The sequence below is a fragment of the Phyllopteryx taeniolatus genome, chromosome 6 (assembly GCF_024500385.1).
Source record: "Phyllopteryx taeniolatus isolate TA_2022b chromosome 6, UOR_Ptae_1.2, whole genome shotgun sequence".
Taxonomy (NCBI): Eukaryota; Metazoa; Chordata; class Actinopteri; order Syngnathiformes; family Syngnathidae; genus Phyllopteryx; species Phyllopteryx taeniolatus.
In genome coordinates, this window is record NC_084507.1 from 14,757,308 (window position 1) to 14,771,320 (window position 14,013).

General features: G+C 40.7%; 1 protein-coding gene across 6 annotated transcripts in view; it reads left to right on the forward strand.

The window, feature by feature from the left end:
* bcam (basal cell adhesion molecule (Lutheran blood group)) overlaps window positions 1–14,013 on the forward strand; it is a 70,124-nt gene that overhangs the window by 41,727 nt on the left and 14,384 nt on the right. For all 6 annotated transcript variants that reach the window (XM_061776142.1, XM_061776145.1, XM_061776144.1 and 3 more), the window contains exons 2-8: window positions 2,632–2,759; window positions 3,129–3,342; window positions 8,086–8,159; window positions 10,422–10,518; window positions 10,597–10,779; window positions 12,471–12,592; window positions 13,746–13,887. In XM_061776142.1, the coding sequence (XP_061632126.1) occupies window positions 2,632–2,759; window positions 3,129–3,342; window positions 8,086–8,159; window positions 10,422–10,518; window positions 10,597–10,779; window positions 12,471–12,592; window positions 13,746–13,887 (960 nt within the window). The remainder of the gene's footprint in view (window positions 1–2,631; window positions 2,760–3,128; window positions 3,343–8,085; window positions 8,160–10,421; window positions 10,519–10,596; window positions 10,780–12,470; window positions 12,593–13,745; window positions 13,888–14,013) is intronic.

Consider the following 14,013-nt stretch of genomic DNA (forward strand, 5'->3'; position numbering starts at 1 on the left):
GTCTCACACACACGAAAACATATGCACACACACACACACGCACATCTGCACGCGTACTGTACTTAACTGTAGCTTTTTGCCATTTTTCGGCTGCTCATAAATATAAACCTTAATAATAGATCAAATGTGTGTGTGTGTGTGTGTGTGCGCGTGCGTGCGTGCGCGTGTTTGTGTGTGGGTGTCCGCATTACAGTCTGATCGTCTCATTCCCATCTGTCTCGCTACACGGTCATGCACCTCATCACACGAACACACAACCACACACGCACACACACTTTCCCTCTCTTTGGGTAAATCGGATTATCTGGTCTGTATCAGCTAATGAGACCTCCATGTACCAGGTGCCCCCATCTCCCCCCAAGCCCAACAACCACACCCATTCTGCACTCACGCTGTCCACTCCACACACACACACTCGCAAACACTTGGCTCCAGTCTCACACTGGACTGAGGACTCCCTAATTATGCTCTAATTGCCCAGCTCTGTCTGTCCAGCTGCCTGATGTAATGTATAAAGCAGATTGATCACTCCAGGACTAAACATTAGGAATTAATTTGTGTGTGACTTACGTTTTTTTGTAGATACTGTATGAGCCATCGTTCAACCGATTTTTGGCTTTGGCTTGTGAGCATACACTTGAGATACAAACGCTATATGGTGGCAGTGAATTCAACTCAACTCGCTTCACAACAAGCAGCAGTTTGGCAGATAGTTACCCATTCTTCAAAAAAGAGGCTTCAAGCTGTTTGTCACTCCCAGTTGAAGTTTACTGTCAAACTAAACATAAGACAAAGAATTGCATGGTGTATTTAAAATCAACCCAAAAACTTTGATGTAAGAATGCCCCTGCTAGGTTAATGCTAACATATAATGGAAAACGCCAATTTTTCCCCAATTTTCATGGTCTCCAAAGCCGTACATGGCAAAAGAACACAGGCGTGTTTCAGGCTTGAAAAACGTATACTCGAATTCTTATTCCTTGACGTATTTTGTCAAAGGAACGTGGAAAACATATTTAGATGTCTCCTTTAGCCTTGTTAGTCATACAAATGTAAAAAAAGTAGTTTTTGTATAGTTTTCCACATTTTAATTTTTCTTAAAACTATATGACATTGGGTGCATTCATTTTTCGAGGTTCTTTAAGTGCAAAAAAATACATTAGCATTCATAAATAATTAGTTTTTTCTCCATCTATTAGTTTTAACATCAAACATCCGCACATGCTGCGAGATCCCACAGACTCTCAACTAGCAGAAAATTGAGTTTGCATGTTTTCCAAAAGATCAAATATGTAGACTAAGTGTGTTAAATCTAAACTCTTTCTACATGTGCCAGTGAATCACTTGATCTAATATGCTAAGTGTCAGTGTGTGTGTATATTTGTGTGTTTCCCAAGCACCACTTACTGTATAGCAGTGGCTCTCAAATCCTGATGAATGTGCAGCGTTTCATTCATTGCTGCTTTTTGGCTGGCCATTTGCGTTGGCAACCGAGGATCACATGAGGATCCTCCTTGCAAACTCAGAACATGAGACTTAAGTTGTTGTAATCGGATGGGTAGAGTGAGTCAATTGGGGGGGGGAGTACATGATTGATACATACAAAAGTGATTTGCACTAAGGTACATCGAGATACAGTAAATGTGAGCACTGGACTGACCTTCGACTCCTTCCCGCTTTTAGGGTCATGGTGAATTGTTAAGTCTGACCTGTGTGGAATGTCTCACATTTTTCCCATCACACTTTGGTGTGTTTGGGGCGTTTCTTATTGCATCCCAACAAGGGGATCTTCGGATTCATCGCAATAATTCTTACAATGCTAATCTGTACATATGCAGAACAAATAAATAAAATAAGTTTTTTACATCATGTGCTGCAGTTGGGTAAATGAGACTGGATAAAATGCTAACATGCTAGCAATTATTATGCTAACATACAGTATAGCAAGAGGGCATTGTGACTACAGAATTTGCCACAGCAGATTGATAAGAATTGTACATCATTTCATATCGTCAGGCACTATTTCAAAAGGCTAATGTGACCAGATAAGATACTAACATGCTAACACATAGCAAGCTTGCAACCTGAGTACAGAAAGTGGCACATTATATTGATAAGGATTTTACATCCTGTCCTGTAGTCGGGTACTATTTCAACTGTATGCAGTAATGAGAAAATGCTCACAATATGCTAAGAGACTATGGTACAGGGTCCTACATAAAGTACATACAGAAGACTTTTAGATAAATTGATGCTGATTTTTACATCACGTTCTGTTTACCTCCTCCTGGTGACCCCTATGTTACCTTGCCTCCTTGTTTCCTTGTGCCCTTCCTTCCAGGTTGTCCACTCATCTCTTATCTTACTGCAGACAGCAAACACTCTTTCATCTGTCTTCGCCCCGTTATTAGGACGAGACCCAAACCCAGACATGGTCCTCGTCCTTTCCTTCTCTTCCCACTCTCTCCAGCTTTCTCACAATTCATCAATTATTCACATGTGGATTTTGTAGTGAAGAAATTGACGACATGGTTCATTTATTATTCACGCGCTGTGCTGCTGGGTTAGGGGGATACTTGTGTAAACTTACTTGCGCTAAGTATGCTCAGCTCTGTGTCTTTGTCTCTGCAGTGTGCCTAGCCTCGGTGATGGTCAACGTTGCTCCAAAAGTAGAAGTGTTGAAGGACGAGACTGCCAAGCTGCCCTGCAAGTACACCGTGTCGCCGTCATCCAGCAACACCATTGTGGAGTGGCACATTGTAAGTAACCACTAACTACTTGACCTTCGACTTAAGCGTTGTCCTATAAATTAACATACCAACTTGTTATCATTTCATCCCATCTCATTGGTCTTTTGCCATACTACCTGACCACAGGGCATGACATTAAATCCTTATCGATTGACTGTGGCGCTTTCTGTACACTGGTTGCGATTTGCTATATGTTGGCATATCAACTTTTAGCATGTTAGCATTTGATCTTCTCTCATTAGGCTTTTGAAATAGCACCTGACCACAGGTCATGACATTAAATCCTTATTGATCGACTGTGGCGCTTTCAGTACTGAAGTTGCTATCTTGCTATATGTTGGCATAGCATCATTTTCACCATTTTCTTCGCCTGTTCAGGAGGCGCTGGGAAACAGGAAGCGCGTGGCTTACCGCACGCAGGACGGCGAGGCTACAAGTGACAAGGGCACCCCCCTGACCGGCCGCGTCAGAATCGGCGAGGACTTCACCTTGACCATCACGTCGGTCCAACCCTCTGATGGCCTCGTCTTCATCTGCTCGGTCACCGGATCTGCTGGCAACGGAGAAGCAGCCACTATGCTCAAAGTTTTCTGTGAGTCCACCTAAGACGCTTCAATTCTAAAGTGATAAGTTGAATGCGAACTTTCTAATGGTTGGTGTGCTAACATTACGTTACAGAAAGTGCTTCAGCAGATTGATGAGGATTTTTCATCATTTTCTGTAGTTGGGTAAATGGATATTTTACTTCTAAAGCCGTCAATGGAAGTGAATGTGTTAAGAGGTGTCATAATGAATTGATTATTGATAAATAATCAATCATGAAATTAATCAACAACTATTTTGACAATTGATCAATTGTTTTGGGCCTTTGTTTAACTTAAAATTGTCCAGTACATTTGATTTCAGCATCCAAACAGTAAATATTCTCTGATTTCTGAAGTTCTTCATGAAAGCAGATTGATTAACTTTTGTGTTTAATCAGTATGGGACATTTACAAACATCTGCATTTCATTTGGAAAACAATGATCAACATTTTCCCCTATTTTCTGACATGTTACCAAACCAGTAACTGAATCATAATCAATTTATGGGACAAATAAGAGTCCGTTTAATCTATTACGGCACTGGGGTCAAACATGTGGCCCGGGGGCCAGATCCGGCCTGCCACGTCATTTTATGTGGCCCGCGAGAGTGTGCATCGACATTGTGTTTCTGGCTAAAATACCAAAATTGCAAATTGGCTTCACTTTTAAAAATATTGAGATATTGCAAGCATTTTTTGTTACCAACCCCCCTTTTTAAAATAAAATTGATTCATACTGTAGTTGAACAAACAGTTTTTACTGGCTTCTGATTCAAAAAAATAATTACCCATTAATTTGTGTATATGTAATAATATGAGGCAATCATATGGGTTTGCAGCCATAACGGCCCTCCGAGTGGAACCATAACTGCAATGTGGCCCGTGACAAAAATGAGTTTGACACCCCTGTATTACGGGAAAAAAATGGTTGGTGAACACATCACTCCCTCTCATGTGATATTGCTTAATTGTTTTTTTTACCACGATAATAATATGTTAATAAACAGTAATCAGGAAAAAAATATTATGCAATAAACTTTAATGGAATTTTTTTTCTTCTCATTATTTGATTAATCCGTGGAATAATTGATAGAATAATTGATTCGACAAATATTCAATAGTGACCGTCCTAGTACTATTTCAAAATGTCTAATGAGACTGGATAAAATGCTAATGATGCTCACATATGATATGGCAGCACACAGCAAGATTAGCATGACACTCTTACAATGCAAGTATGCTGACAATGTCGATCAACTTTGATACAGAATACACTTTGGTAGATTGATAGGGATTTTCCATCATGCTCTGTAGTAAGGTTAATGTGACTAGTTAAATGCTAACATGATGTGCCTGAAAACTCAAGCAAGCATGTGTATGACTTATTCTGGGGCGATGCATGTAAAAGTATGAACGGTGTCTCATCAGCGGTGGCTGTGGGTGGTCCAAGGACACACATGGAGTTGGGGGGAGAGGGCGGGGGAGTCAGCCCTCTGAGTGTTATTTAGGTGAGATGTATGAGACATGACAGGTGTGATTGAACTCTTTATCAATTGTGTCAAGAACGATTAGCTTGAGGTTAATTGACCCTCGTTGAACTTATTAAAGGAAATTGCTGCGCGTGCACCGGGGGACGATGTTCGTCACGAGGAGATATCTGCGGAACTTTGACAAATCAAAGCTCCTGCCATATTTTATTTAAAACAAAAAAAAAAAAAAACAGCCTGCATCATTATTCAACATAATACTTGACTACAGGGCATTATGTAAAATCCTTATCAGTCTGCCTAGGCACGTTTTGTATCAGTCGATATCTGACTGTGTTAGTATACCATATTTTAGCATTTTATCCAATATCATTAGCCTTTTACAATAGTACCTCACTACAGGGCATAATAATAATACCACTTATATCGTACTTTTCAAGGCACGCAAAGACACTTTACAATTGCACATGATATTCATTCACTCCACATTCACACCCTGACCACCACCCAGGGTGTGACTGTGGAGTGAATGAATAGTGTTCATTGGGTAGCCACAGCTGGCCTGAGGCAGTCTGACGGAAGCATGGCTGCCATTCTGTGCCTATTGCCCTCCAACTACTAACAACTACCCAACCAATGACGTACCTTATCTTTATCAAACTGCCTATGCTCATTCTGTATCAAAGTAGCTTTCTTTATAATACTATATGATGGCATAGCAATGTTAGTATTTTAGCTAGTCTCACGTTTGACAACTAAAAGAAGAAGAAGAAGAAGAAGAAGAAGAATCATCTTTTATTGTCATGAACATGCATGCATGCACACGAAATTTGTTCTCTGCATTTAACCCATCACAGTGAACACATACACATGTTAGTGGAACACACTGGAGCAGGGGGCAGCTGAAGCGCCCGGGGAGCATTTCGGCGTATCAGTGTCTTGCTCAAGGACACCACAGCCGTGAGTCCAGGGGATGTTGGCGGATGGTCCAGTCGGGGTTTTGAACCTAGGTCCCCCACGGTGGCAGGCGATGATCTTAACCATTGGGTCACGGCTGCTGTGATAGATAGAAAGAATAACAAAATAAAGGATTTAGTAGTCCAGCTTGTACTCAAAAACTGTGCTACCATGTTATCCATTAACTGTGATGTACTTGTAAAAAAAAAAAAAAAAAGAAGTTGGGTCAGTGGTGAGTGGGCGAATTTATGAACAGTGTTGGACAATACCGCAATGAAGCGCTGTTTGACCATTTAGTTTCAAGCACTTAGTGGAAGAAACCAGCCCACAGTTATTCATTGGTCACATTTGGCTGCTGGAATCTACAAGAGGGGAGAATGAATTATGTCTGTCGTGTTTTTATGGTCTCGTGAAAGCTGAGCTGTGCTGGTTTCTGAGTTTTGCAATAGGGAGTAAACGACTGCTAAGAGAAAAACATCATTAAAGACCATGTTAAGTGAATTCAGAGATTTGTTTCTATATGTATAAAGATAATTGCTGTCATCCTCAATTGTGGAGATATAGCGTTAAACAGTAATCTTCCATTGCAGTTTTCCTGATGTTTGGGGCGTGGCTAAAACAGGGCCAAGTGACGTGCCCCGGCATGAGTCGCCCCTCACCAACTATATAAGAACTTTATTTGCATGTGCGGCCATCCAGTGTAGCTACGCTGTGTAATCAGGTAGCTAGCTATGCATCTACCTTTCGAATAGTGCACTGACGTGGCCACTTTAGAGAGCCTCGCTGTCAGCCGTGAGTGCTCGCTTGTCATGCAAAGAAAGGCGCAAAAAAATAAATGTAAAAAAGTCTGATTTGACAGCCAGCTTGTGGACAGGGGATTCACGCTGGCATGGCTACTTTAGAGTGCCTTGTTGCTGTGGTGTGGAAAAGCCCCACAATGACATGGTGGGATATATTCCATCAACCGGAGGCTTTAAGTGGATACTGTATATTTTCGCGGCTCAAACATGTAGGAATACGAAAGATGCTAGCTGAACATCAATTTTTCCAGGTCATAGTGCAGGTTTTTGATTGACAGTTGAGCAGGGTGTGGTTTCAGCGCATTCAGCGGAGACGCCCAAATGTTTTGAGAGCAGAGAGAAGAGCTTTTTTCGCGATTTTGAAGTATGATTTTATATACATTACTTTGCAATTATTTCATTCATTCATCTTCCGTACCGCTTATCCTCACAAGGGTCGCAGGCGTGCCGGAGCGGGGTACACCCTGAACTGATCGCCAGCCAATCGCAATGCACATATAAACAAACAACCATTCGCACTCACATTCACGCCTATGGGCAATTTAGAGTCTTCAATTAACCTACCATGCATGTTTTTGGGATGTGGAAGGAAACCGGAGTACCTGGAGAAAACCCACGCAGGCACGGGGAGAACATGCAAACTCTGCACAGGCGAGACGGGATTTGAACCCGGGTCCTCAGAATTGTGAGGCAGACATGCTAACCAGTCGTCCACCATGCCCCCGGCAATGATTTTAAGCATTCAAATTTGGCAAGGTTGGTAACAACACTCTTCCTGGTGTGTCAAATTTGGAAGGCATTTGTTTTCACTTTACGGGGAATTTAAAGAAGAAGAATGGATGCTGCAGATTTATAGTCCATATTCTCCACTTTGCAGCAACGGCCCTTAGTCTCCTCTTGGATATAATGTCTCCTACCATGGCCCAAAATTGTATCTTAGTTGACCCTGTTGCTGTGCCTTACTGTAGCTCTGGATTGTGGAGTTTTTTCTGCCATTTCTACTCTGACGCTTCTGACACTTTTTCACTTCATACAGTATATATAGATATTAGTTGTTTTTTTAAGAGAGAGGTTTTTTTTTTCTAAACATTGGAATGTTGCTGATGATAAATTGACCTTGCGTGTGCACAGAAGAAAGAAGTGGGGAAATACAGGAGGATCCTGCACCTGTGCTATTGTTTTTACAAGCTCGGGAGAGTGCTTTTTTTCTCTGTGTGTGTGTGTGTGTGTGTGTGTGTGTGTGTGTGTGTGTGTGTGTGTGTGTGTGTGTGCGTGCGTGATTTGACCCTTATCAGCTCATGTGAAGCGGGTCATGGTTAGAATAACGGTGAGCAGAATATTTACTACTCAACTGAATTAACAAGGTCAGGAGCCAGCGTGGGATGGTCGTGCTGTTTAATGTTTGTGTCTCGAGGTTAAAGGTGCGGGTGTTGCTTCCTCTGAATCATAATGATATGATCATTTATCGTCACACTCATCTTCCTCCCTCTTTTTTTCCCTCCCTCAGTTGCTCCAGAGAAGCCCTCCCTCACACAGGCATCAACGCAAGCTATTTCTGTTGGACAGCCCGCCAGCTCTGAGGTGTGTTTACAATGTAGTTGCTATGTCGTGTGTATGCTGTGTGTATGTTTGTGTGTCTGTGGGTTTCCAGACAAAAACTGAAGACTTCATTAGGTACACCTGCACAATCTAATTATATACAATCCCCAAAAAATACCATTAAAAAGATAATGCACATAAGTGGCAAGGTTCTGTGCCCCAAGTATGGGTGCAAAAGAAATGTTTTTTTCATTCAGCCCCCAAAGCCAGTTTCACTTAGTAACTTGACCAGTTCAGGCTGTACCCTGCCTCAGTTGGGTTCAATATGGGGAAGATTGCAGACTTGACAACTGCCCAGAAGACCATCATTGATACCCTCCATAGGATGGGTAAGCCACAAATATTCATAGCTAAGGAGGCTGGGTGTTCACAGAGTGCTGTGTCCAAGCATATCAATGGAAGGACAAAGTGTGGCTGGAGAAGTTGCAACAGCAAAAGAGATGACCGTGGGCTTCAGTCGATTATCAAACAGAGAAGAGTCAAGAATCTAGCAGAGATCCAGAAAGAGTGGAATGCAACGGGAGTCACAGCTTCAAAAACCAACACATTCAGATGCATCCGGGAGATGGGCTACAACTGTCGGGTTCCTCGGGTCAAGCCGCTTCTGAGCCTGTGCCAACGTAGGAAGCGTCTCAACTAAGCCAAGGAGACTGGACTGTTGGCCAGTAGTCCAAGGTCCTCTTTTCTGATGAAAGTAAAGTGTGCCTTTCATTCGGGAATCAAGGTCCAAGGATTTTGAGGAAGACTGGTGAAGAACAAAATCCAAGCTGCTTGAGGTCCAGTGTGAAATATCCACAGTCAGTAATGATTTTGGGTGCAATGTCCAGTGCAGTTGTTGGTAAACTGCTTTCTTAAATCCAAGGTCACCGCAACAGTCTACCAGAATGTTTTAGAGGGCTTCATGATTCCTTCTGCTGAGGATCTGTATGGATATCCAGATTTCATCTTCCAGCAGGACCTGGCCCCTGCCCATACCATGCCAGAAGCACCAAAACCTGGTTTGACGCCCATGCTAACACAGTGCTTGACTGGCCAGCCAACTCGCCGGATCTAAGCCCCATTGAGAATCTATGGGGTATTATCAAGAGGAAAATGAGGGGCACCAGACCCAAAAACAAAGAACTGACAGCAAGCATCAAGGAAATCTGGGCTTCCATAACTCCCAGGCAATGCCACAGGGTGATGGCCTCAATGCCACGGCGGATCAAGGCAGTGACTAAAGCGAAGGGATTCCCAACCAAGTATTGAAGATTAACATATCATTTTGAAAGTACCATATTTTGATTGATTTAATGTGACCCTAATTTTTAGTTTTTTCTACAAAAACTGAGAGGTAAATGGTGATTTCTTCACAGTATTCAAATTATTTGAATTCTTGATTTCGTGGGTTTTATGAGCTGGAAGCCCAAATTATGTAAAAACAAACAAATACTTTACATTTCCCGAATCTATAATCAATGAAAGTTTAACTTTTTGAATGGAATTATGGAAATAAATACACTTTTACAACATAATATTCAAATTTTTGGAAAGGGTCTATAAGCTCACTAGCGCTACAGTCATTAAACAACTTTTGGCATTTACACACAATAATAAAGGTTTGGTAATGCAGGCAAATTGTAATGGCAAAGTAGCCTACATGGGCTATAAGTAGGTTTTTACTTTTGACTGTGCAAGGGGTGAATTCAAGGGGTGAATTCAAGGACCACGAACAAAGCAGTACATTGCAAATGCAGATGTAAAAACACTCAATGAATGAAACCTAACAATAACACCAAGATTCCACCAGATGGTACCAAATTAGAACATGTATCGCTTTGGGCTGAGCATAAAATAGTGAATAAACTAGATTTTCAGTGAATAATGTAGGACAGGCTCCCCCGAAAGAATCTGTGAATTTGCGAATGCTGAACCACAAATATACTGGGGTTTACTGTTCTATGTACAGTAATTGCACTTTAAAATTCCTGTTTCTCTTTTATTATGTTTTTATACAATGCAGGACTATTTTTCTTTATCAAATACACAACAAAAAATGTGGCGTGTTTTTTGGTTGGCTGAATGGATGAATGAAATTTCAATTCATTTCAATAAGGAAAATGTATTTGATATACAGTATGAGTAACGTGAGTAACGAGCATGGTCCTGGAACATATTAATCTCATAAATCAAGGTACCGCTTTATTGTGTAAGTGTACCAAGAAGCTTATAACAAAATGGTCATTCTTTGGTCCTGTCAATCAGATCGGTACCTGCGTGACAATGAATGGACACCCGCAGCCAAGGATCATTTGGTTTAAAGATGGGCAGCCCCTTGCCGAGGTCAAGGACAGGAAAGAAAGTATGTTGATATATATAATTTTATCATTTTTAAAGTCACTTTGCACATCAACTGACATTGTCACTCTTGTTCGCAAAGAGACCTACATGGTTCCATCTCAGGTGAAGGAGGCATCGGGCCTGTTCACCATCAAGAGCACACTGTACATGCAGCCAAGCAAGGCCGACAAGGATTCGGTGTTCCACTGCATGGTAGAGTACAGCATGCCGGGAGACCAGATCAAGCAGAAGAAGTCCGACACCATCAACCTCAACCTCAACTGTGAGCGCACGAATTGACAGGCCTTCCTTCTAAAATGTCTGTGATTAGCTCAACTCTTGTTTTGTTGTTTATCTTGCTATCTTACGTTCTTTGCTATCCACGACTCGTGTTATCTAATCAACTGTATGTGTCCCCATCTCCCACCACCGAGAGTGAAGGTGAGCCACGCCAGAACAAAGTAGAATGGAAAACAAAAATAGTTAATGATAGCAGCAAGATAGTAATGTGCTAGCATGCTAGGTCCAGATGCTATGTAGGTTGCATCGTCTTCTGTACTACCGTGTAAATTTATCTGTATACTTTCAAATGATTACAAATGAGTTCATCTTTAACATTTTGACCCACTTATTAACATGTTGTCAAGTTAGCTTGAGCTGCTATGCTTAGCATGCATGTGGAATGCTACATAGCAGCTTGTGGTTCTTTTAGTGGAGTCAAATAAAATGAACACAAATGAAATAACTGAAATATAAATAAAATAATTACAATTATTAACATTTTGACCCCATCATTAAAGTAGTTTTGTCACATTAGCTCGAGATGGTTATTAGGATTTCCACATAGTTTCCAGGCAGGACATGTCCCGCTGCAACATGATTAGCTCCTGCGTCACGGGAAGTGCACGTAGATGTAACAAGATGACCATCCCAAACAGGCATCACATTTGTATGAAATAAAAACAAGTAAGTTTGTTATGGTTAGGTTTAGGGCTAGGTTTGGGGCTGAAGGCGGTTTAGGATGGGTTAGGATTAGGGTGGGTTAGGGTTAGTGGGAAACATATTAACGCCGCCAAACTTACAGTAAATCACATATTTCTTTACCTGTCTGGAAGCAGTAGGGCATGTTCTACTGAGATACAACAGCCAATCATAGTGCAGCGCGCATGTCCAAGAGCCAGTAATATTCGAGTAGGGCGTGTCCTGCCTGGAAACTATGTAGGAATCCTAAAAACACCTTTTAGAATGCTACATAACGGCTTGTAGCTCTTTTAGTGGAATTAAATAAAACATAACACAAATTAAAATAACTAAAATGGGAATAAAAACTAATCAAATTAACATTTTTACCCTACAACTAAAATAGTCTCATCAAGTTAGTTCAAGAGGGTATGTTTAGCATGTTTCTGGATTGCAGGCTAGCAGCTTGTGACTATTTTTGTTGAATCAAATAAAAGTAACACAAATCAATGGGTAAAATGTGAATAAAATGAATACAATTATTTTCATCCTGTTCTTAAAGTAGTCTCATTATGTTAGCTCAAGATGCTATGCGTAGCATGTTTGAGGAATACTACCTAACAGCTTGTGGCTCTTTTTGGGAATCAAATGGAAATATAGAATAGAATAAAGAATAACTTTTTAACCTGTACTATATAGTTTTATATTGTTTTTTCCAAATGTGACTACTAGGTATTTTAAGCCACATGTTGTTATTAGGGTTTTGGTTTTAAGTAAATTTTCTTCCAGCTCCTAAATGTCATTTAGCCGATTCTTTGGTGGCGTCACAGTTAGTACTCCACCACAGAAGACGAAAAATGCTGAGCATTAGATGAGGAAAGAGGAGTCACTGGGAAAGTGCTTGTGGAATGCTTTGTACGTCTCCCATTGATGACATATAGTCTGGCAGTGGAAACTCACCCAATAGAGGAATTCTCACCTGTTCCCTCCCAATGTCTGTCCTTGTCCATCTAGACCCTTCGGAGTCGGCAACATTTACCCTTCTCAATGCCGGAGCTGTCAAAGAGGGCGACAACGTCACCATGAAGTGCGAGACGGACGGAAACCCTCAGCCAGAGTTTGACTTCATCAAAGATGTATGTTGAAAATAGTTGTGTTGAATAAACATCAAACGGGAACACGTTTTTGTTGTTTTTGCTCAAAACAATTTGTAAATTCATGCTTTTTGTTATGATAGCAACGCATCAACTCGTGTTCCCTTGGTGCTATACAGAATTTATGCACAATTATGCCAGCCCCAATGAAGAAAATTTACATATTGTTGCTTTTCAACAAAAAGTACATCTTCAAATTTTGAGTTTGTTTTATTTTGAGTTTGTTTGTTTATTTTATTTTTTTAGTAATCTATAAAAAACAAAGACAAGTATTTTAGTTTTTTTTATTTGGATCCAATATACCCAGAAAATGTGTCTTTGATGTGTTTTTAGGTAAAATGACTCCTAAGAGTGTGAAGAGGCATGCTTTTTTTTGTTAGATGTGTCGTGTAGCAGGAATAGCAACACATGAACTTTTTGTTCGAGAGAATTTGTGGGGCACAATTACAGCTGCCAAATGTCCTATGGAAAAAATTCATATATGGTTGCTGTCCAACAAAAAGCTCATCTTCAGATTTTGAGACTTTGTTTTTCAAATTTTATCTGGGAAAAAAAAGTATTTGTTTTTTAAAATACAAAAAAAAACTATTTCTTTTTTTTTCAGATACAAAATAACCTCCCTAGAATTTAAAGATAGAGTACATGATTTTTGTTTACCGGCGATGTGTCATGTAGCAGGCATAGCAATGTATCAACTTGTGTATGTACTTGTTACAAGGCAGAATTACAATTGCACCTGCCCCAGTGCCCTATAAAGACAAATCAGATCTGGTTGCTGTCCAACAAAAAAATTATTATTCTTTTTTTTTTTTTTTTTTTTCTGTGTGTTGCAAGCCAATTTTTTTGTTACAAGCAAGCTTCAGATACACTGATGCTAAAGTGAAGTGAATACCCTGGCCTGTGGGGAAGGTCGAGTTTTCTTAATTAAAAACTGAAAAAATTTAAAATGTAAAAATGTTGGTGAGCTTGAACGGATTAATGGCATTTCACTTCATTTTAATGGGTTAAATTGATTTGGTACACAAGTAAATTGATTTATAAGCTTGGTCGTGGAGCAAATTAAACTTGTAAGTCAAGGTACACCTGTATAATTAGATTTGTCATCCACACAAATGTATAATTTCTCACCCTCCAGGGCAAGGCCATCACTGGCCAGGGCGGCCTCCTGATGTTGAAATCCAGCAAGCGCACCGACGCCGGTATGTACACATGCAAGGCCATTGACTTCGACAACCTCGACGCCGACCTGACAGGCGAGATCAACCTCAGCGTACACTGTGAGTGAGCCACTAAAGCAGGGTAGACACAGGGAAAAAACACTCTTAACACACCTCTCACCACAGGATAATCACTCAGGATAATCTTCCAGAGGCATTCGATGATGGGGCCTTTGCTGACTTTGC